Source organism: Chiroxiphia lanceolata, chromosome 5, assembly GCF_009829145.1.
Source record: "Chiroxiphia lanceolata isolate bChiLan1 chromosome 5, bChiLan1.pri, whole genome shotgun sequence".
In the NCBI taxonomy this organism is placed as follows: domain Eukaryota; kingdom Metazoa; phylum Chordata; class Aves; order Passeriformes; family Pipridae; genus Chiroxiphia; species Chiroxiphia lanceolata.
The window spans coordinates 21,797,246-21,821,868 of NC_045641.1; the positions used below are offsets into that span (position 1 = coordinate 21,797,246).

General features: G+C 36.9%; 1 protein-coding gene across 1 annotated transcript in view; it reads left to right on the forward strand.

Moving 5' to 3' along the window:
• Positions 1-21,103, forward strand: part of POT1 (protection of telomeres 1) — a 65,748-nt gene extending 44,645 nt beyond the window's left edge. Inside the window, 12 exon segments of the mRNA XM_032688152.1 lie at positions 2,436-2,596; positions 3,905-3,993; positions 5,081-5,125; positions 5,566-5,722; positions 10,462-10,543; positions 10,545-10,668; positions 11,709-11,844; positions 14,233-14,327; positions 15,892-15,916; positions 15,918-15,981; positions 18,071-18,176; positions 19,207-21,103. Of these exon segments, the coding sequence (XP_032544043.1) occupies positions 2,436-2,596; positions 3,905-3,993; positions 5,081-5,125; positions 5,566-5,722; positions 10,462-10,543; positions 10,545-10,668; positions 11,709-11,844; positions 14,233-14,327; positions 15,892-15,916; positions 15,918-15,981; positions 18,071-18,176; positions 19,207-19,319 (1,197 nt within the window). The 3' untranslated portion in view covers positions 19,320-21,103.
• The last annotated feature ends 3,520 nt before the right edge of the window (positions 21,104-24,623 follow it).

A 24,623-nucleotide genomic window follows, 5' to 3' on the forward strand; every position in this document is an offset into this window, starting at 1 on the left:
GTTTTTATTCTGCTTTATTCATTTTAAATGAACTTGCTCTAAATGAAATAGGTAGTTCCTAAACAGAACTGCTGTAAAGTCAAAGCTGGTTTTTGTACTATGTTTAGTGATGGCTCTGTAAATCGTGTTGTTTAATGTAGATTATAATTTTTTCTCAGTCAAATATATAAAGTGCTCAGTCTGCAGCATTCTGTAAACAACAAGAAACACAGTAACATTTTTATCCATAACAATTGCTCGCTGCTCTTAACTGTAAGCAAGGCTGCCGCCTGAAGGAATCCATGGAAATGGCACCCTGTTTGCACAGGCAGCTCTGGTTTGATATCAGAACCCTAAGGACTTTTTCATTATTGGCAATGCTGATGTAATGCTTCTCTTTATTATTGGTTATAAGTAATTTAAAATACATAAAATAATAACATTTTCAGAAAATAATCTAATAAATGCAATGTAGAAAGATTATAGTGATGACAAATCTGTGCAAAGTGAATACTGCACTAAAATGTGTAGTTCAGTTGACTTTTGCGTGAATTTCAGCACCAGGTTTAGCAGGCAGACTCAGTACTTTGTATTTTTGGCTTTTGAGCTCTTGTCTCCCATGTTTAATTTTTTATATTTGTACATAGAGAAAATATTCTTTTTAAAAGAAAAAATCTGTCAATTATAATGAACTTTTTCCTGTTTATATGCAAATTACCTTGGGGGTAGGAAGTAGTTTGACACTGTTTTATTAACTTAAAGTTGTTTCATAACAGAACTTAGCTAAGAACTTTTTAAAAAAACAAACTTTCTCCCAAGGCATTTGTCACAGTCATTCGATTACTTTTATAATATGAGTGCCCCTTGTATTTTTGGATGTTCAATATAATTAAGTGAAATCAGTATCTGGAAAGGAAAAAAACCGCAAACTTCTGGATAAGCCTCTTAACTGCCATCTAAATGCACAAGCTGTCCTGGTAATGCTTTGAATGAACAAAATGAGCAGCCCCCTAACAGTGCAGATCAATTAAAACTCTGGTAAGAGCTCCAAGCCAGAAGCAAAATAGGTGCAGGCTGAATGCAGTTTTTATGTCCCTGCTGCCCGAACTGGAAATATGCTGCCTTTTTTCGTGTGTGATTATTGTTTAAAAGTAGTTTGATACCAGCATTATGTAGTCACAGTTTGTTCCTTGATACAGAGGAGGAATGTAGGCACAGGTTGCTGCTCCATCTGCTTTTATGCATGTATACATAAATTTGTAAATGTTTTACTAAGACCTGGCCAATCCAATCTAGGTTTCCATTGGTTAAAGTTTGACTTGACTGCCGTAATATTAATTTTAATTGAAGTAAATTTAAAATAATTTATCATTTATATAGGATTATTTAAAAAATACTTAAAATGAACATAAATCCAGGTTGTTGAATGTGTGTAGCTTGCCAGCTATCAAGTGGATCTTAGGTTACATATTTAAAAAAAATATTTTAGTAACTGTATAGTTAAGTCTCCAGATTATCTGCCTTTAGAACCTTGGGTTTGATTTGATTTGTTTGGTTGGATGTATGGGGTTTTTGGGGGGGGATAATGGGTATGATATTTTGAAATAAAAACAGAGTTATAAAGGTGTGTTCAATGTTCAGATCTGCATGATTTTATTTTTTAATAGGTATTTGTATAAGTTAGCTTAAGTCCATTTGTGTAACTTAACAAAACTGTTTCAGAAAACACAAAATAATTTTAAGCAAAAGAAGAAGCATATTCTCCGTGTGCCTGAGGAGAAGATCTAACAAAGTTAGGAAGAGTGCCAAAATGTTTCAGTTTCTAATATGTGTTGCCTTTTCTCCTGGTGCTAAAAAAATGTTATCTGTAACAATAAAGATAAAGAAATCTGAGTAAACAGATGTGTTTGTATGTACACCTGAAGAGATAAAGAGCTGTGCATGATGATGGACATGAGGTCAATTGCTGTATGTGGCCATACATGGACAAATCACAGGACTTCAGTCCCCAGAGGACTGTGTTCTGAAAATAGAAAGGAAATTAAGCCCTCAGAAAAGAAATGTATAGACTCATTTGATCTGTCTTCTGAACTAGATTTATTAGATTTAGAATTTATTAGAATTAGATTTATTAAGAAGGCTTATGCTGGTTCTGAGTCACCCTTTGCTGTCAGTAGTGTTGTCTGATAAAGCAAAATAAACAGGTCACCCAAAGAGGTTTTGCAGTCTCTGCATTTGAAAATATTCAAAACCCAACTGGAGACAACCCTAAGAAGCCTGCTCTAGTTGACTCTGCTCTGGGCGCAGGGGTTGAATGAGGCAATCTCCAGAGATCCCTGACAAGTTTAGCTGTTATGTGATTCAGTTCAAACAGGGAAGAAGCTTTATGAGGCCTAGAAGCCTAGAATTTTCCACATAAACAGCTAGCTTTGTGCTAAGTTGTTTTTTTTTTTCAGATTGGAAGTTTTCTGAGAATTTACAGCATTCATGCGAAACAAGCAAGTGCTGATAATGGAGATGTCTCGCATATAGAATTTCATCTTCATGGTGGCACCTGTTACGGTCGAGGAATAGGAGTCTTGCCAGAAAATAACCCCGATGTTAAGGAACTAAAAACGTAAGTTTTATGTGTGGGTGTTTTGGGGTTTTTTCCCTAGGTGATTCTTGAAAACTCTAGGCTAATGTAACTGTCCAAGCCATGAATAGCCAGTTTCCCTGGGAGAATGCTACGGAAGTGAGTGTCAAAGGCTTTACTAAGGTCCAGGTAATCTACATCCACAGCCCTTCACTCATCCACTGAGTGGGTCACTTTGCCATGAAAGGAGATCAAATTGGTCAAGCAGGACCTGCCTTTGATAAACCCATGCTGGCTGGCCTGATGCCCTGGTTATGCCTGATGCCCTGCTCATGCCTGATGCCCTGCTCATGCCACGTGATGGCACTCAATATGACCTGCTCCATGACCTTCCCTGGTACCAAGGTTAAACTGACAGGCCGGTAGTTCCCTGGATCACCCGTCTGACCCTTCTTGTAGATGAACGTCATCACATTTGGTAACTTCCGGTCAACAGGGATCTCCTTGCTTAGCAGGACTGCTGATAAATGATGGAAAGTGGCTTGGTGAGCACTTACACCAGCTTCCTCAGTACCCTTGGGTGGCTCCCATCCAGTCCCACAGACTTGTGTATGACTAAGTGGTGTAGTAGATCACTGATCATTTCCTCTTTGATTATGAGTGCTTCATTCTGCTCCCCATCTGTATCTTCCAGCTCAGGGGACTGAGTACTCAGAGAAAAACTGGTCTTACTATTAAAGACTGTGGCAAAGAAGGCGTGAGGTACCTCAGCCTTTTCCTCATTCTTTGTCGCTGTTTCCCCCCACATCCAACAAAGGATGAAGATTTTCCATAGCCTTCCTTTTGTTGATGATGTATTTGTAGAAACTGATTTTGTTGTCTTTCATGGCAGTAGCCAGATTAAGTTCTAGTTGGGCTTTGGCCCTTCTAATTTTCTACCTGCATAACATCCTTTAGTACTCCTGAGTGGTCTACCCCTTCTTCCAAAGGTTATAAACTCTTTTTTTCCTTAGGAAAGGCTAAGTCACCAAAGTCCATATTCCTTTATCAGAAATTCTGTTTCCAGTAGTACATGTTTCTTTTTGGCACTCTATTGTGCTTAATGTTCCAGAAGTGATTTGGAAAGGAGTATCTTATCTGCATCATTAATATAATTCCCTGCAAATTCTGGCTCAACTGAGTTTTATATCTCTGCTGGAACCTTTATGAGTGAACATTATACCTGTGTATTGATAATAAATAGGTCATATAAGTGTCTGTGTAATCCCATTAATATATATGTGTGGTGTGTGTATGTAGGTATATGAAAGATTTCTCTAGATTATAAAATATTTAATCATTTATTTTTAGATTCTTAGAATCTGTGGATCTGGCAGACAGTCAGAATATGGAAAACATGTCTTCAGTGGAATTAGATGGCACTTCTAGCGATTTTACGGGTAAGAGCAATTGGTCTTTCTTCTAACAGATATATATGGTCAAGATAAGGTCACAGTTACTGCTTCTCTAAGTATGTAATGTTAATTTCACATGCAAAGCCTTAGAGAATTATTTTGGATTATTAGACTGGAAATTTTCATTACCCTATCTTTCTGTCTCCCAGCCTTTCATATTACATGGAAAGATACTTTCATAGGAGGTAGTGAATAAATTCTTAAACACAGATGGTGTTCTTAATCATATTATATTAGATCACAAAGCAGAGTTATATAACTACCTTCCTCTAGGATTCTTCAGGGACAAGCACTGAAAACACTACTGAGCAGCTGTGTGTTGTGGAGCCCTGAAGTCATTGGATGGAAAGTTGTGTCAGTGGCAGAGCTGTAAGGTGCAGTGCCATGGAAAAGTAGCATCTTACAGACAGTTTTACAGATCCCATATTATTCTTTGAATGGCATTTTTAGCCCAGGATAAGAATAACTAAAAGGGAATTAAACTCTAAAGGTGGTTGGACATAGCCTCTATCTTTGCTTCTAAGCTTTTAAAATCCTGTGTTACTTAGCCATTATTAATGTACTGTGACTCGATATTTCTAAAAGAATGTAAAAGTCAAGAATAAATAAATACTTCATGTCCAGTCCATAACTGCAAATTTAGAAAGAATTTTGCTCTTATTTACTGCACTCTGTGTGTGCAGTAGAGGTTGTTCAGAGGAGGAACCAGGCAGTCCATTAGAATAATGTTTATGTTCTTGTCCCAAAAGATTGCAGGGGATGAAAACAGTTTATGTTAGCAGATCATTCACAGTATGCTTTTGAAAAGTGTTCATTTGATGAGCATTACTATTTAATGTATACATTAACTTCCACTCAATATATTAACTCTTGATATGTAATGTTTGCCTCCTGCTTACTTTGCTTTTTCTTTTGCTTGTTATTCATACATTATTGGGATTTCCATTTTCCTCTGTTCAGCTTTTGGGTTTGTGTGTATATCTATCTGCTTATCTACCTACCTGTTTTTGTGTGTCCAATATAAAAAGAAAAGAAGGAAGGAAAATAATTAGGTAATTCTTCTTGATTTTAGATCTTGAATCGCACTTACAGAGATGTCAGCAGTTACCTGTTACAGGTAGGTAACATTTTGACCTAAGGTGAATTTGAATTTTGCTAAAGAACAAAAACAGTTTTGAGATATTGTCTCAAAGGCTGAAATAATCTTTTACTTATTGTAGGAAGAGCTATTCCAAGAGTATAAGTGTATCTGTGTTACATTGGTTTTATTTGGCTTTTTAAGGAACAGCATATTTGTGTATTCTACTTCATTTGTTTTTCTACATGTTGAATTTCTGGACCCTGAAGTACATCATGCTCCTGCAACCTGTTTTAATTTATCTTACAGACTGTAGTAACATGTTGTATTGATAAAACTGAGGCTACAACTGGGAGGGAAAGAAAAGTTGGAAATTAAGGAAAAATGCAAACCTGCAATTGCCATTTCCTGTATTCTAAATATTATGGTGTTTAATAGGTATGCATGGTGCTTTTTTGTGTGTGTGTATTGTTTTGCAGTATTAACAGATCATCAAGATTTGAATAACACAGAACTGAAAACCATTATGAACAGCACAGCTCCTCAACAGTATCGCATTAGAGCAAAGCTGAGAACCTATAAACCCCAGAAGCTCCATCAGTCTGTTAAACTTCATTGTTCAAAGTGCAACTCCTTGTAAGTGTTTCACGCAGTATAAGTAATTAGGAAATGTTCTGTATGTTTTGGGATGCCTAGATTTTCAGCATATTTTCATCCTTTTTGTGTAAAATGAGCTGAATGTAGTTGAAGCTCACTGATAATAGGGAGGAAAATTTTAAATCATCAGATGAGCTCCATTTACGAATCCTTTGAGTGCTCTCAAGACAATGACTTTTCTTTTTTTCAAATGCAGCAGTGCAGTTTTTCCATACCAAAGTTGTATTTAAGTACCTATTTCTTACTTGTAGTTTTAGAATAGGATATGCAAAGAAGTATGATAGTCTCCAAGTGAATGAGTAAAATATCTTTGACTAAAGTGCATCTCCCAGACAAGGCATCTTTCCTGGATCCAGAAATATCAGAGAAATCATAGAATGGCTTGGATTGCAAGGGCTCTTAAAGATTATCTTGGTCCAAACCCCTGCCATGGGCAGGTATACCTTTCACTAGACTGGGTTGCTCAGAGTCCCATCCAGCCTGTCCTTGAACACTTGCAGGGCTGGGACATCCACACTATTCACCTTGTTATTTTTGTCCTTTTTTCTGACCTGTGTGACTTCACTGACCATTGTATTCCCCTTTAGTGCTGTTTGTCATTGTATTTTTGATTAAACTGTTGAGTGGTATGCATTGGAGTGCTATCCATGATCATCTGAATCCTGTATCATTTTTTTACCTGACTTAACATCAGTCCCAAACAAACAGCTTTATTATTACTGATGTAAACTATTGCTTTCTTTAATGATGGCACATTAGCATTCTCCTAACCTTTTTTAAATTTTTGCACAATCAAGATTTATCAGATGCAAACATCACTGAGACAAGAAAATGGCCCTACTGTCCTTCTGTTACAGCTTTTGGATGCAAAGTATGCCTGCAGCTTTAACAGGCAGGTCCTTATCAGATATTCATAATGTTAACAGAAGTACTTCAGCATCTTCAGAACATACAAGGACATGGACTTTATTGCCAAGTATAAAAAGGAGATAATTACCTATAATAACTATGTCTGCCACTTTTGTCACTTGTTTATATATTTGTCAAATCTGTATAGTAATAAGCAGGTACAACTGATAGAATTTTGTTTTTCTTTATGAACCTTATCAAAACTTTCCATAAATATAGTCTTTTTTTATATTCTTTACTTGTTCTTTCTGTTCATTTTAATCATCTCCTGTTCCACATATTGTTGCCTTCTCTTTGCCACAGAATTAGGATAGACTTTTAACTACATAGATTTCTGATGATTTAGTAAGCATATTTACTATTACCACCATCCTGCTGCTGTGATAAAACTAGTTGCAGTGCTTTTGTAGAAATTTAGCTTCTCTTCTCAATTGTGTGCATCAGGTGGAAGCAATCAGTGAAATATAGTGGGACTGTACTTCAGCCTGGATTGAGTAGATTAAGAGGCCCAAGAAGGACACATGATCCTTCTCTCTTACATATTCTTCTGTGGCAGAAGTTGTTTCATGTTTTAGCGTATGCTGAGGGGCCTGGCTGAACAAAGTTCAGTGCAAGCTTGATCCTTTAAAACTTTATCCAGTAAGATGTATATATGCTTAGGGTATAAAATCCTCGTGAGCGATGTATTTTTAATGATTTTAGACCTTGGCTGGAAGCCTCTTTGTAAATAGCAAAATGCCGATAGAGACGGATGTAGTTTTATTCACGTATCTACTTTATAGAATTTTCAACCCTTGTGTGTAGCTTAGTTCAAAAACAACTCATTTCATTCCTGCCTATGAGGGAAATCTTCAGACAGGCTGTAGAACCTGGAAGAGTTGTCTGGACAGGTATGTCTGGACTGATGACCTGCTGTCATAGGTTGAAAATGTCTTTCCCCCTGGAGTTGGAAAGTAGTTAACCCCGGGGGTGGTGTTCTTGGTGTTGAGCCAATCAGCGCCCCTGCAAAATTAACATATTACACAGACCGAAAAAAGAAGACTGGGTACGTAGCTGGAAGGAGAGGCAGCCATGGCTTGAGACACCACGTGTTAGAGCTGAGGGGCCAGCGAGCCCCGCTGGGGACCAAGGCCCCCAGCCCCTGGCCGGAACCACGGGAGACCCAGTGTAGTGTTAAAACTGGACCGGGTGCTGTGGCCAAAGGCTGGAGGGAGTTTCTCCACTGCGAGTGGGCAGCAGAAGATGCTGAAGTGATGGCAGAGGCAGCACTGAATAGAGAGCTGTGACTGAAAGCCAAGAAGATAGCTGGCGAGCAGCAGTATGGCACAGAGCCAGACTAAGAGACACAGAGATGTCCTGCAGAGAGAAAGCCGGCAACAGAGCAGAGAAAGCTCAGCAGAGACTGTTTTGGGGTAAGACTGAATTACATCCCCAAAACCCTGAGACCTCCTTGGAAGGAGGGGTGGGCTTCCAAATTTGTAGGGAGTCCTGAAATGCAACAGCAGCTAGAGAGAGAGAGAGAGGAGCCGAAAGCTCGGAGGCATCCTGCGAGCTAGACCAGGACGGTCAAACCAAAGAATGCAGGGAAAGTGCCCCCTCCCCCCCCACGTTTGCAGCCGAGACAGAGCAGAAGAGCTCTGCTAGAACACTTGGGGAAAGAACTGAACTGAAAGCCCCTAAAACATTCTGACCCAGGGGAACTTGACCCCCCGGGGAAAGGGACTTTGACAGAACACTTTGCCTTCCGTGATATGACTGTGGTAAGGTGAGTTTTGTCCCTGCTTTGGCAGTCCATGGGTGAGACCTTCGGTTAGAGCCGAAGGGCTGAGAGGGATGAGAGAGAGACCCCTGCGTTGTAATGAAGAGAAAGAGAGATTTTTTTCCAACTACGACAAATTGGAACTGCTGCTTTGAAGAGGAAAGATCATGCTACCCTGAAAGTGAAAAAGACTTCTTCCTTCTGGACTTTTATGGAGAAGGAGAGATGATCTATATATGTTTTACCATAAGAGAGAGAGTTAGGATTGTTTTTCTTTCTTTTTTTCTTTTTTTTTTTTTTTTGTTCTTGTATATATATTAATAGAGATTTATTGTGTTAGTAATAAATTTGATGTAATTCCCCATGTTGGAACTCTCCATAGTGGAGAGTTTGAAAATTAGATTTTTGGAGAGTCAAACTACGACACTGCTATGTTAGGTCCATTGCCTTTACGTTTAAATTAGTAATCCAGGAACACAGGCAGAAAGAAAAGTTCGTGTGAAGAGCACTATGGTCAGTCAGGTTAGGGAAGATCTCTTGTTTGCCAGTTCTGCAGTCATTGCAGAAGAATACCAAAGTTTGGTTTCACAGGAAAGAATTGTTCTATTCAGTGGTGGAAGCAGATGCTCTTGCGTTTGAAAGTGAAATCATCAGAATAATCTGCAGAAGCAGGAGTTGATGGCATTTTTTCTTTAGCTCCACTCTAAAGTTTGACACCTACTTTCTTGCAGTTTTATGAAATAGCCCATTTTGCCTTTTTTTTATTGTCCTTTTTGTCACAGTTTATATTCCACCTGAAGCCAGCGGGTCTGTTTTGCTTAGGAAAAACATTCTAGTGCTGCTTAATTTGTGTGCCAACTGCTGACTTTTTGCCTGTCATTGGTCAGTCCTCCAAGCCACTCTCCATGTTTTATCACCAGTCCTGGATAACTGGGAAGGTCCCAGATGTTTGGAGGTTGGACAAAGTGACGCCCATCCCCAACAAGGGCTGGAAGGAGGATCCATGGAACTACAGGCCTGTCTGGAGCACAGATCGTATGAGGAGTGGCTAAGGGAGCTGGGATTGTTTAGCCTGGAGAAGAGGAGGCTTAGGAGAGACCTTATCACTCTACAGCTACCTGAAATGACATTGTAGCCAGGTGAAGGTTTCTCTCAGGCAGCTAGAGAAAGGATGAGAGGAAATGGCCTCAAGTTGCACATGGGGAGGTTTAAGCTGGACATTAAAGAATTTCCTCACAGAAAGGGTAATTAGATACTGGAATGGGCTGCCCAGGGAGGTGGTGGAGTCACTGTCTCTGTATGTGTTTAAGGAAAGACTGGACATAGCACTTGGTGCCATGGTCTAGTTGACGTGCTGGTGTTGGGTCATCAGTGGGACCTGATGATCTCAGAGGTCTTTTCAAATCTTATTCATTGTGTGATTCAGTAATACTGGTAAAAAGTGAATGGCCTGCATTATTGCTTCTCTGTGAATGACGAGTGGAAATGCACGAATGGTGCACTCTAGCAGGACAGGAAAGAAAACTGTGGTGCAGAGTTGCAGATTTTCCCTTTACAGTACTTATGTGAAGCTGTTCTGCTCCTGTCCTTTTTCTTCTTTTTCCCCCTCAATATATGCGAAGTCAAATAGACTAGAACATAAACCTTGAAATTATATAAGCTTATATGGCCTTTTCACTCTGATGAAATGGTATGCAGTTCTGTGGCCCTTTTAAAAGGCCCAGCTGAAATCACATAAAGCTGATATTATTTGCTCTTCCGTGGATACATATATGTATGTGTGTGTGTGTGTGTGTAAGAAGCCACTAGGCTACCTCTGCTTCTAGGTAAGTTGGCACATAATTTAGCGTATTTATTAACATGAAAAGTCATTATATACTATACAACTCTAAATGTTTAAACTGATAAAACAATGAGGATATTTTTCCTGTATGTACTTTAACTCTCATGACTGTATTCTAATATTTATTTGGAGTAGTGTTATCCTTGTTGATAGATTGCCTAAGGAGAAACTGTTAGAATTTACTTACTCACCTTGGAAATGTTTTAGGCAAGAAGTTCCAGATGGAGATGTGTTTGACTTTATTTTACAACGCTCTGCCACTACTCCCCCAAACCCAGAATTACACACAAACATCCTGGTATGATTCTGTAATGTGGACTACACAAGACCCGAAGCAAAGGAAAATAGCTATCCATTTCGTAAAGCATGATGAAATGCTTCGACAGCCTGAAGACACCTTGCTTATGATAGAAGGTAAGGTAGGTTGCAAATATACCAGTTCTTATGGCACAGTGTCTGCTCTGAGGATGTACAAAGTGAAGATATGTTCAAGTTGTATTCTGTGTAAGTAGTGGTGATCCTAAAGGCATCTTCAAAGAAAAGAAGAACTTCCCTGGAACTGTAGGTCACTGTTGTGCAAATAAGAAAGGGTAATCTTTGAAGGTCTTGTAAGATGCTTCTATCTATTTTAAAACTAAACCTATATGTTTATTGTTGGTTATGCTAAAATTAACACCTGAATTTATTTGTTTCTGAGTTGTACTTACTGTTTTTTCAGTTCTGATTTAAAAACTCACCAAGTCTTCTAAACAAACCTGTTTTAGTATTGACATAGAGAAGTTTTGAAAGGCTTCTGGTAATACAAACCTACAATTAACTTTGTCAGCCTCTGGATGTCAGTGTTGTTTCAGATTAATAGAGTTTCTCTCACTGTGAGTTTTTTTGGTTTGTTGTGGTTTTTATCAGACTTCCTCAGAGAAGCAAAATACCCACTGATTTTTAAACAAAGCAATTTAGCAAGAATACTATTGAGGAATTTTTTAGTATAATAAAAATAATAAATAATTGCACATAGTCCCATTCAGATTTAAAACAAAGTCTTCGATTGTGCTCAAGTAATGGTGTGAATAAGCAAATGTAAGTCAGGTGATCCTTTGTATAGGGGTCAATGACAAAACCCCTTCTATTTTCTACCTTGTTTTATAAAATTGCTAGTAAAATCATAGGAGAAATATATATGAAAATGATGCTAACTAAATACAACTTCTTGGTTACAGTGATAGCTATGACAAAGATATTAAGACATGCTTTTATGAATGTCATTCTTTGATTCTTTATTGAGTCTGTTGTTGAGTAAGAGTGAGAAGGTATTGGGCTGTTTTTTGAGTTTTCAGTGATGGATCTCAATTATTATTGAAGATCCTGAAATCAGTATCTAATCAGCCAAGAAATACAAGTTGTTTGATTTATTTGTGATTACAGTTTAAGAAACCATGTTTTTCTGTATTTAATAGGTGGAACACTGAAAGAAGTCTGGAAGCTTACAAAAAGGTTTAAGTGTGTTATTCCTGTGAGATCCACAGAAGTTGATCTGGAATTATTAGATCTTTCAGCTCCTTTTCTTTTACAAGGGAATGTAAAATATTATGGGTAGGTTAAAAGTATTTGTTGATGTTTCAATAGTTGCAGTAATAGATACCATTTTCTTCAGTAATTCAATCTGCAGTGCTTAAGGTATAACTTACCCAAAGATCCTTTGGTGTGAAATACATAACATGATGTGCAGTACCTAGTACCTAAAGTACCTTAATCTACCTCTTTTAGTCCAGGTCTTCCATTTTGTCATCTCACTTAAAGTCAAAACACATGTTGCTTTTAAAACTGTATGCTGGGGGTTTTTTTTTATATATTAACAATATAGTAGATAATATTTAAATAGAGACCCAGAAAATTATCTCAGGCTGTCAATGTACATCTCATTCTCTCTCATTCTTAGTGTTGGGAAAGCTTGGGTTTTGGAAGAAGTAAGGGATTTTGGACAGCCTATCCTTACTATTTGTCATTTTTTGTGATCCTCAGCACAAAGTGCCTTACCTATTTGTGGATGTCATTCACTTTAGAGACGACTTAACAGGTTTCTGAATTCCACAGTTCTGAGGCTGTGGAATACAGTACATACATCTCGGTGTGGTATCTGTGATCTGCTCAATGAGCGCCAGCAGCAGTGTGTTCTCCCAGTAGTGCCCAGCAGCATGCAGTTACTGAGCTCAGAAATACCAGTTACTTCATGCAAGCTATTGAGTCCTCTCTCTCAGCAGTCCTAGTAAGTTCAAGCAGAGCACAGTGCGGTGGGGCACTGCGTCAGGTCTGTAGGCAGTAAAAAAATTTCTGTGGAGAAATATTGCATGTTTCATGTGAACCCTAAAGCTTCCCATAAGGGCCATCCATAAAATGAATACAGGTTATTATTTCTCTTTGTCATATATTGTTTTCCCCTTTACAGATATGGCTGTCTTCAGCTTTTTTAAATAAAGGCAGTACGTGGGTACTCCTACTGGGACAGGATCTTCACCAATACAAAGTATTTCCCCTTGCACTTTTGTAATCCATATTTTCCCAGCTACACACAACTCACCTTCAGATGATGTTCTCTCTTCAAATGGCTGGATTGTAAAAGTAAATAAGATATTCTGTGATTATTTATAGGATTTAGGAAGGAACCTCACAAGGATGCTGACATTTCAGAATGATGTTTCATGTGCTTTTTTAATCAGTGGCATATACTTAGCAAAGTCTAAAAAGGATTCTGTATAGTAGAATGAATTTATATGTGTGTGTATGAGCATGTATATTCATAGGTGTATATATATAAATAGACACACTTGCAAAATTCACAGCTAAGTTACTTTATTGGAGTTTGAGTGGGTTTTTTAAAGGAAAAAAGTGACTTAGCTGAGCTTGACTTTATATTACTGAAGCACGAGTAGTTCTGTTGATTTTTATTACATGCTTTGCATATAATTCTAAAAGATAATAAATGTTTATTTCAAGTTCTAACTGTAATATAGTAGCAGAGCAGCTTATTTGGAAGAATTGTTGGTTTATAATTTTATTCTTTGAGGGGAATGGAAACAGTTCTTCAATATTTTCGTCCACTTGCAGCGTTTGCTATGACACGTGTAAAATTTATAATTATTGGTGTAAATACACCAGTAATAAAATAGATTGTTCTTATAACTCATAGTTACTATTCTCAACATAGGCAAAGCCAAATTTCTCCTCAAACCCTGTTGTGGTTTTAGAGTGTGCTACAAGTTCAGATTCATTCCTGCTTCTGCAAAGCGAGAAGTAGTGAATATGAATATATGTTTAGCAATGTAGTGATCTTGGAATCATAGAATGGTTGGGGTTGGAAGGGACCTTTGAAGATCATCTAATCCAGGCACCCCCTGGGAAGGGACACCTTCTACTAAACATGGTTTCTCACCTCCATCTATCCTGGACTTGAATAATTCCAGGGATGGGGCATCCACAGTGTTTCTGGATAACCTGTCCCCGTGCCTCACCACCCTCATTGTAAAGTATTTCTTCCTTCTATACAATCTAAATTTACCCTCTTTCAGTTTAAAACTGTTGCTCCTTGTCCTGTCCCTATAGGCCTGGTTAAAAGTCTCTCTCTGTTTTATTATAAGCCCCTTCATATATCGAAAGGCCACAATAGGGTTTTCCCGGAGCCTTCTATTTTCCAGGCTGAACAACCCCAGCTCTCTCAGCCTTGATGTGCAGTTTTACTCCTGTCTATTCATGGAGGTGGTCTTTTCCAGATTTATTTCTTATCAGGGATATTTCAGAAACAGCATTAAGGGTTTTGATGTGGACTAAAGCTGGTGTGTCTGGTAAAAATATTTTTAAGCAGCAACAGAAATACTTTTGCACCCACTGTGTAAGAAAATCAGAATTTTTTTTTTCTATGCAGAAAGCTTCTAGTATAAATAGATAAGTGTTTGCTTAGTCTCAATATCTTATTTTAAATGGTAGGTGCAAGCAGTGTTCAGCTCCAAAGCCTATCGAGAATCTGAGTTCCATTGCAGCAGAACAGCGACCATCATGGGACCCAACTGAAATAGCACAAGGTCAGCTGACATGATACTGTCCTGAATACCTTGATTCTGAAGTGTTTACTTGAAATAGTTTTGTTTGCAGTTCTGGGCTGCAGTTTTTTACAGAAAGCATGTAATTTATGGTCACATTGAATATAATGCTGTAAAACTTATTCACCTTTTACCAGTGGAAATAACATATTTACTTTGAAACTGTTGCAGTATGAATTAAAGGATTTTATTGTTGACTGATTTCTTTTACCATAAGTATCAGTAGTAACACCTATCGTAGTACAGATGTCATGAATTTTTGGTTGCAGGTTGTTAAACTGTGTATATGCTTGCAGTCCTAGAAGTTAGTCTTGCTTTTCCTTTTAAAGATACAGTTTTTCTGATCTGAACTAAAGAGAGTCTTAGTTAATGACTCGTAAAAGTTAGACTTTTATCTTCTGTAAGCCTTAGGCAAAGCATATTCCAGAGAGTCTGCAAGAAGTAATATTCAAATGAAAGGCCCTATACCACAACATTTATGTGTGTTCCGTGCTTTGTGTGTTCCTTGTGTTACTATATGCAGTCAACATGTTAAAAAGCTGGAAGTGGAGCTTAAAATTTTACAACACATTAGGGAAAGAGAATGTTTTTATGTTTATTGATTCATGTTCTAACATATTGTCAGAATATCTAGCGGTACGTAAGTTTGGTAAAGATTTTATAAAAGAAAAAAATTATTTGAACAATAAAGTGATTCTGTTAAATAAGCTGCTGTAATTGTATTCTATTATATAAATGTAAAGTAATATATAACTGGCAGTGATTGACATTTAATTCTCAAAGTGAAACCAGTATTGATTAATGCCTCCTGACATTTAAACTATTTTTATATCTATTATTCTTCTATCATTTGTGTTTTCAGACTAAATTATAACCTGCAAGTATATCAGATCAGTTGAACATAAAATGACTACCAGTTTAAATAGGTGTACCCAGAAAAGACTGATACAGAGTTGTAGGAACTCTGTATGTTTAAGTTATTTTATGTTTGCAGCATAACAGTTACTGCTGCCAGTGAGAGAGACTATAATCATTTACTCTAAGCTGGAATACTTTCAGAACTGTCAGCAAAGTTTTTTTCTGAATAAAACCACCTAGTAGCTTTTCCAGTATCATATGAAACAAATTTTTTTCCTCAGAAGATAGTTCTCAGGTGGAATGCATTCTTATTATCACTGAATTAAGAGCACCTCTCTTTTAATCTCCCTTGGATAAAAAACAGGAGTAGGAGAATCCTACAAAGGTAGGATCTAAGATCCAAGCAAATACTAGCTTTTGTTTACTAGTATGAGAATACGTACTTAAAAATCTTTATGCATTTTTATAGGCTCATCTGTTACAGTGTTTACAGGCAAATTGCAATGTGGTCTTAAAATACAAATGACATTTTGCTGTTCACAGCCACTATGTTTTGGTCTGTCAATTTATACTTTTAATAAGAATATTCAAAGTCAGTTACCTATAAAGGAGGGATGTTGTTAACTTGAGTTGTTATAGTTTGTCTTGCGTATTCACTCCAAGAAACATAAATTATTTTTTTCTTCAGTTTTAGGTATTGAACTTCTCCAGTATGTTTATTATGAAGTTTACTCTGGTTGATGGAACAGGAGCACTAAATGCATACCTTTTTGATTATGTAAGTAGATCTAGGTAAAGGTAGACTCTACAGATTATGTGGGTTTGGTTTTGATTTGTTTTTAAAAGAGCAAATGTACATACACAAATATTCATTATATGTTACCTGAAGTGTTTTTTTGGGGACAGTTAACAATGCTGTAATGTTGATAATACTGTACAGAATGTAGACTGTTAAAGCATAAAGACAAAATGGAAGCTTGTTGATAGATTATTTGGTATTTCCATAGACTTTTCTACGTTTCTTTATTATTGGCAATGTTAAATTATGCAGCCTGAATGCTGTGTGAATGATGAGAGTGTTTCAGGATTTATGCAGGTAACTTCTGGATTAGTTTAAAATCTCATTACCTCTTTTTTAAACTCTCAGTAGAATCTTTCCATTCAGTAATGCTTGATTTTTTTGTTTCATATGACTACGAGGTAAAGGGGCCTTCCTTCCCTAGGCAGAACTCGGCTACATCTGTACGAATATTTGTCTTTTATTTCAGAAGCAGTTTATTCAACTACTTTATTAATCTTAGAATTAACCTATCTTCAGTTTTCTGTGAAGCTACTTAAGACCATTCCTCCTACCTGAGACACTGAAGAATGGACACACTACAATTTGGGTGTGACAAAATGGGACAGAAAAAGACTTTAGTGGGGTTTTTTTCTGCACTGCAATACTGTTTAATGTTCCACCATTATACTAAATGACTTTGAATGGGACTTTGAAGAGAATACTTTTCCTTGTTATTTTAAGACTGTAAGTAAAAGTAATATCAGGGAAAACATAAACATGTTTCTTTAAAATACACAAAGTATTAACAGCAAAGGAGGTCAAAGACTGCAATCACCATTTCAGGTAGTCATTGTTTCCTTCTACTGACCTTTTCCTTTTTATATTGAGAAACTAAACTGCAAAAGGAAGATGGGGGAAAGATTTTAAACCATTTCTTGATGCAGAATTCAAAAATTTCTACTTCAGGGTGGCTCACATTCTTATCAAATACTTCTCAGAACTACAGTTTAGCTGCAGGAAAAAAACGCAGTTTCCTCCGCAGTGCCAGCTGCTCGTATTCTTGCTGAAAAGGACTTCAAAGACAAGCCAATACCTCCCAAGCCTAAACTCCAGTCCTTAGCACCACCTAAGAAGGAACTGGGCTGCTTTGAAGTGCAGCTGTACACTAGCTTCCAGTTGCACTTCTGTAGGAATACACTCAGTTCTTTATTTCCTCCTCTCTTTATAGGAAAAGTCAGTGAAGGAAAAAATAAAAAGTTTTGTAGTGAGAAGAATTGAAGAGTGAAAGGAAAAAGCAGTTGTCTGGGTCAGTTTTTGCTGCTGCGGTTATCTGCTAACTTCTGATCAGTGCCATTAAACATATCATACAAAAATATACAAGGGAAAATTATTCTGTATTTGTATCTTTTAACAAAAACGACAAATTGCCATCAAAACCTAGCTCACTCTGAGAACTTATAAAATGATGAGCCTTTAGAGATACAAAATCTGGTGACAAACTTGGAAAGAATAAAATTGGAGTTTGTCAGTCATACTTACTGCATGTGTTTAATAATACACAGAAAATGTTTATTTAAGTTTTAATGTTCCATTCTTTATTTGATGTCTCCATTCGGAAAGGTTCCCCACAGTATAAGCCTTCCTTTGTAGTTTCTGAAACTGTCAAAAGTGGAACTCACACTGAGGAGCTCTACTGGTATGAAGCCAGGTTGCAGTGCCCTTGTTTTCGAGTGGACTTTGGTCCTCTGAATATGTTCTACTCACTGCAGTGAGGGACTGTTTGAGGGGACTGGACATCCTCTCTGGCTGTAACATTGTCTATTATGGAGATTTATGAGAAATATCCACCAGAGATATATATAGACACCTATATGTGTGCTGTCAGGGTGGCTGTAAGTCCTGAATACTCTGTACTTAAATACAGACTATTAATTTTTTCAATTTTTTCTGTATCTGAACAGTTTCTGAAATTAGATTATTCTTGTATTACCTAATTTTAAGCTGCTAAAAGAACATACAGTCAAGGTCCTGGCTAATGATTTCTGACCCCTCTTTCAACACCTCATACTTATCTGTTCTCTTCCAGGAAAAGTTTTTCCAAATTCCTGCCTCTGAAATCCTAACTAACAGTTTTCTTCAGAAAAAGATGCAGATGACCATGAATATGCTCTGTCCTCCAGGAAGAAGATTAGGTCAGTTTACCGTTATTTTTAAAGGGAGGTGGGGTGGGAAGGGAGGGGATCCTTCAATCTGCTATTGTATATGCGAAGTCTTATGAATTCAACTTATGCACAGGCAAACTCAGAACAGAGAAATGCTGGAGTCTGTAAGCAGAGTTTCCAGTTAATTTGTTCTGATACATTTCTTTAATATTGGAACTTCCCTTTGAGAAAGAAAAGTAATGAGTCAGTAAATTCTCATGTAGTGTGCAGTGATGTGTGAATACAGTCCATGCCTGTGCAGGCACTAACATGTCATTTGTATCATATGGAAGTAACTAGAACACCCTCATACTGAATGTCGCAGCGTGTTAGGGAAAGCTGAAAGGAAATTCATGTATGGCATGTGCTTTGGGTGATATTCTGCTTTCCACTGCACATGTTGATTTAGACCATCCCTTACTACAGGAAACATCCATGGAAATTGAGCAAATACTTAATCCAAATCCATTCACAGAGCTTTTTGTGCAGTGTTTGTGTTGTGAGAAAAAGTGGCTCTGCCTAAACTACACATGTCCAAGGTAGCTGGTTATGTGGTGCAGCTCCGACCTCCGGAGCGTACTCCCAGTACACAGCTGTCAGTGACCACTGCAGCCATGCTGCAATCTTTACCATACTTATAAAAAGTGTCCCTGTTGTAAAGGTTGTAAAGGATTTTCCCTTTGTGACCAGTGAAATTGTCTCACTGAGACACAGGGAGATTAATTTTTATTATTGAAAAGTCTTTACATATATATTACATACTGTGGTACAACTACTGGGTCCGAGTGTGTTGGGAGTTGCTGGGACAGGGAGGACAAGTCGTGAAAGACTGTCACTGAACACCATTTCAGATATTGCTGGAAACTTTGGAGATACCAATAGGAATGTCAAAATTAGTAATTAATTTTTCTTTCTATTAACTATTGTATGCATTTATATATCATAGTTAAGATCCTGCTCAAGTTGTCTCTTATAAAAGTTAGAAATGAGTATTGAACAGTAATTTGGGTTTTGTTGGTAGGTGACTTGCCATGGCTGGAATGCTTCATCAAGTCCTATAACGTCAGAGATGCGATGAAACATCAAGTTTGTTACCAAATTTTTGACACTACAGTTGCTGAAGATGTTGTATAGTCATGTGTTGCTAATGAGAAGTAAGCCAGTAAGGAATTTTTGGGGGTGGTTGGGGTCACAGACTGTATTAAAAGAAATCTTTGTTCCTTTCTCAGAAATTCAAGCTATGTGTACGAATTTTTAGTTTGTGTATGAATGTGAATTATGCTTTGATGTATTTACATACAGGTTTGTGATGCAAGGGCAAGTGGAGGTGCTAAGCTTTTCACTGGAAGCTGCTTGGCTCAGGTTGATGGAAGCAATCTAGTACTCATCTATCCTTCAAAAAGGCAGTCTTGAGGTTACTGTAAACTGATGAGTTTTACTCAGAAAATCTAGTCAGAATTATGCTTCTTGTTATTTTTGTATAATGTCAGCAAAGATAGAAGGAGCTTTTCAGTAAACTCTTTCAGACTACTTTGTGCAAGCCTATGTTACTGTTCTCAACCAGTTTGACAGGGAGTTTGTTGGTGTTCAGAGACTTCTATGATTTTGCACTGATGCGTACATTTAGACAGAACTCATCCTCTTAAAAATACTGAGGTAACTGCTACTTATACCAGTTACTATAGATTCTGATGGGATTATGAGCATAACCATGTAATGATTATCACTAAAATTAAAGTCAAGTCATGAAAGTAAGGTAGTGTAAAATTGTTAAATGAATATTGACATTTGGTAGATGGTAATGACTTAGGGTGATCCTGTTGGGTACCAAAGTTGGTAACATGCTTATTAGCTGGGTCTGTGTTTTCAAAGACTCTCATGTGTCTGGCTAAATGTACTGTCAGATTGCACTACCAGATCTGCCTTTTCATCTTATGTAATCAGATTGTATGACTAAATTTAGAGATACAGAATTGATCGAGTGCTATCATGGATTGAAAATTCTGCAGGACTAGAAAAGTGACTTGGTTGTTTTCCTTTGCGTTCAGAAGTCCATAGAACAAATTCGGGACATTTTTCTGCATGGATTTCTACATTAATAATCCATGGAGAAAAATGTCAAATCAGGTGCTTTCCATCAGAGCAAAATGACTTAATATTTAAACAGCTGTTTTTAATGAAGTTCAGGAGCAAGATGGAATATCTACTTGTAAGTAGATTATTATTTTGATAGTAGATGACTTTTTTTTTTCCTTTTTCAGGGATGTTTAGTAGATTATGCAATTTGTCATTTAAAATTTCATCAAATATTTTCTGATAATTTTCTGATTTCTGATAATTTTCTCTAAAAAATTATATTGGGTTTATATGTTGTGAGCCAGGAGATTGTTCCTTACTGATTGGTGTATAGGCAGAACCAATATTAAAAGTGGTTAGTGGATAGCTCCTTTAAAAATTCTGAAAAATAAAACAACTTTGGACTTGAACAAACAGTTTACCAAAGAGTCTACTGACTTATGAAAGTTCACCTGAATATTTGAATAAATGTATCAACAAAAATAGTGACAGCAAGTTATTATAAAACTTTGGACGCTGGCCACATCCAGATAATTTCAGAAGCTACGGGTTTAAATTAAAGGCAATCTTTTTTTTCTTTTATTGTATATAGTGTATGAAAACAGGAATTTTTATTTTTCTATTTTTGTTAACTCTGAAAGATATTGGTATTGTACATTTTTTCTAAATAAATCTTTGTAAAGTAATAAATGAGAATATGTTTTGAATTTCAGTGTAAAATCAATATCACCATGTACCTTGTCTGAGATCCATGCCCGAAAACTCTGCATATGCATCACATGATTTTTTTTACTGTTGAGTATTGTATTAAAAGCTTAATAAAGATATCTCCAAATATTAAACTTTTCTTGTACTTGACTTTTAGTTACTAGTTCGTAACTGTGAAAACTTTATCATCAGTAGCCATCATCTAACCAAATGCTCTAAATGAATGTTTATATAGTTTGTTGGATTGAAAAGTACACATTTCATTCTCTTTCTAATTAACAATTGAAAATTATATATTTGGCAATACTAAAGATCACTGTATAGAAAAGAATTAATGCAGAGACATTGAAAAAGATCTGTGTCTCATTGGTAGCCTTTGTATGGAGCGATGGAAATCACTGAGATGGGACTCAGACTTAGTTCCCTATCCTGGTCAGCACTGAGACCTGTGAATATTTGACTGAGGGGTGGAAATCCTGAGATTCTTGTGTCCTAGATTTGCAGCACCGACAGGCTACGGTTTTGAAAGCTGAGCATCTCAGGCAGCAATGACTTTTAGCCATTTCTAGCCATCTCCTAAATTACAAAAAAAAAGTCACATTTCCTTTGGTGAGTTTCTGGACCAGGTGTATGATTTCAGTTTCTAAAGACACTCAAAAGTTGGTCGAATAGATCAGGTTAATACTGGTACACTGAGGTCCAGTGAAAACTCCAGGCATATGTCCCTCGTTTCTCATCTTTCTCCCTCCACAAAGATCCCAGCATATAGGGTAACTGAATCAAAATGTCAGCTTCTTACTAGAAATGGCAAATATGCATGGAATATGAAGTCTATCTCACACAGCAAACTCATCACAGGCAAGGGGGAAGAATATCTGATTGTAAACGAGAAGCTGGGAGGGAAAATAAAGAAATTTGAAAGACCAATAAAGGAACATTAACCCATACCCTGTTCCAATTACACAGGTAAGTGCAGAGAAATTGATAAAATGTAATTAAAAAAAGAAAAAGGATTTTCAGAAAAGAAAGGAAAAAATAATTTGGAATAGTGTTTTTAGGGGTGCCTGTGCAATTAGGCTCCTTAAAGTCGGTATTTTAAGGGGGTTTTTAAAAGCTTGAGATTGGAAGTCTCTCCAAAGTCAGCTCCTGGATGTGTCAGGCTCTCGAAACTCCAATTGAAAAGACAGAATGTAAATAAATAAGAGATTGCAGAAACAAGGAGGCATTCCTGGTAGGTGACCTGCTATTCAGAAGATTGAACTTTCTCATCAGCTTCTGCAGGAAGTAGGATTGCAAGAACAGTAGAGCCCACAGGCTACAAGCTGAGGTTTGCAACAGAAGGAAGAGAGTTTATTGTCTTAACAGGGATGAGTGCTTAGCTCTTCAATACCACAGTGTTTTAGATCACAAAAATTTATGCACATTAAGTCACTTTTTGGCCAAAACCAAATGTGAAACTGGCAGGAACTGGGGTACTGCAGTAAGGGGCAAGGCCAAATACTGAAATGGAATTGTGAAAAAATTAAGCAAATATACATGCTCAAGTTCTTCAGGTGGAATGGGAGCACTGCAGAAAATTTTATTCAGTAGAGGAGAGAAAAAAATTTCAAATAAGAATTTACTTCAGATAAGCATTATTCAAACTGTACTGAACAGTGAATGTTAAGAATTGGAAACAAAAAAAATTGTTCAACAGAAGATTAAGAGAGAAGGAAAGAACAGACTGTAATAAAGGCAAAAAGAGGTAGTAGAGAGTCTTTATGAGACAATTTGCTGCCACTCCTGTTCACAGCATTTCTTATACATGAAATTCCCAGTGAGAACTATGGTTTGTGGAAATATACATCTAATGAAGGATAACCAGATCCAAAGTGCTTGAAAAATATAGAGCAGAATTAGGCTGTAATTCATATTTGTAGTAAAGTTATGGATGGACTTCACCCCAGAACAATCTGCTACAATGTGTTTTTCCTTCTTGTTTTCTGCTGCAACTCTGATATATGCCTACAGAGGTATCTCCTTAAAACTGCTGTTCTATTACCATTTCTCTGCATATACTGAGCAGATTGAGAGTCTAGGAATAAATCTACATTTAGTAGATACTTGTTTTAATTTGAATTTTTGCTACTAAACTTGGGAGAAATATGCTAGATGTGGAAATATGTACCAGAGAGGAAAAAATTATTTTTTTTAAATCTCCTAACTGTTCTATTAAACACAAAGCTTTAAGCACGAATTTGTTCTATACCTTTTACTGTGTGTGTGTACACCTGTGAACTGACACTGTTAAAAGAATACAGTTTTGTGACGTACAAGCTGCACTTTTAGAATTGAGTGTGTATTAAGTTGTAATTTCAAAAGCCAGCTATCAGGTAGCTCTGATTTATGGAGCTGTTACTTCACTGAAAGGAATTCTCTGGATGATGCCAGTTTATAAATGCTACTTGAATTTTGTGGCTAAAAGAGCAGCAAAACTGAAACTGAAATCTGCTGCTGGAACAGATTTAACTACAGATTTTATTTCTTTCTTCTGTCTACAAATGAGCCATTAAGCAACTCAAAGCCCCTCTGAAGCAAAGTTTGAAATGACAAATGTGATCAGTTACTGGCAGGGTGTGTATTTACCAGAAGGGCTCTTTATTGTTTTTAATGGGGGTGGGTAAGGGGCTTGAACCAGACAGCAGTCTTTAGTGCTGCTGTTCTGTAATACATTCATTTGATGCTCCATCATGGGGAAATGTATTTTCCTAATACATTTACTGGGCTAAAGATATGAAATGCTATTAATAAAAATTAAACTGTTGCAGTGATTGAGTTTGACATAAGCCCACAATATAAGGAGATGTCAAAGATCATCTAGAGATGCTGCCCTTTGGTCTTCCTTTCTGCAGAGGTACCCTCATACCTGTAGTGCTGTGCATAAGGTCTCGCTGCCCAGAAAACTGCAGTTGTCTTAAAGGGAAACAGCAGCTTCCATTTGCTGTTTTGTCAAGAGTAAACCAAATAGCCTTAAAAGTAAGGAGAAAGTGAAGAATTGCTTTTCCCCTACATTTGTTAGCAATGTGCTGTGGCTTGGGTCCTTCAGCAGGAAAAAGAAGCAGAAAAAACTTGAAAAATTTCATTTGAAGGGATGAGAAAGGTAAGAAGTTATATGTGAAAGAACAGTTCAGATTGAGGAATGAACCTTAAATATGTAACATTGCACTTCTATAAATCAGATGTTGTACTTTGAAAATCCTGATGCCAATCTGTTGACTGCTATGCTCTGTATGATTTGATATATTTATGATCTGATAATGAATAACTTTTTGAATGTTATTCCAATCTGTTGTGATTAACTTGCGTAATTCGCAATTATATTTCTAAACAAGTTAAATTCCTCTCAGTCCACTTACTGGAAATTGGTTTTATCCAAGCTGATAAAGTTTGGTTTTCCTTTAAATACTCTGAAAAAAAAAAAGGCAAAATCACAATATTTGTCATTCACCAAGTGCCGTGGCCAGCTCACATCAAATCATTTTTTCTGGCAAGAATGATATTCCGCAATGATACCATGTAACTGTATCTTTTCACAGTAAGCTTACCAAGGCATTGTAAAAATAGCTGTAGTTTTCAAAGCTCATTTAGCTCTTCTGTAAGGCCTGGAAAAATGTG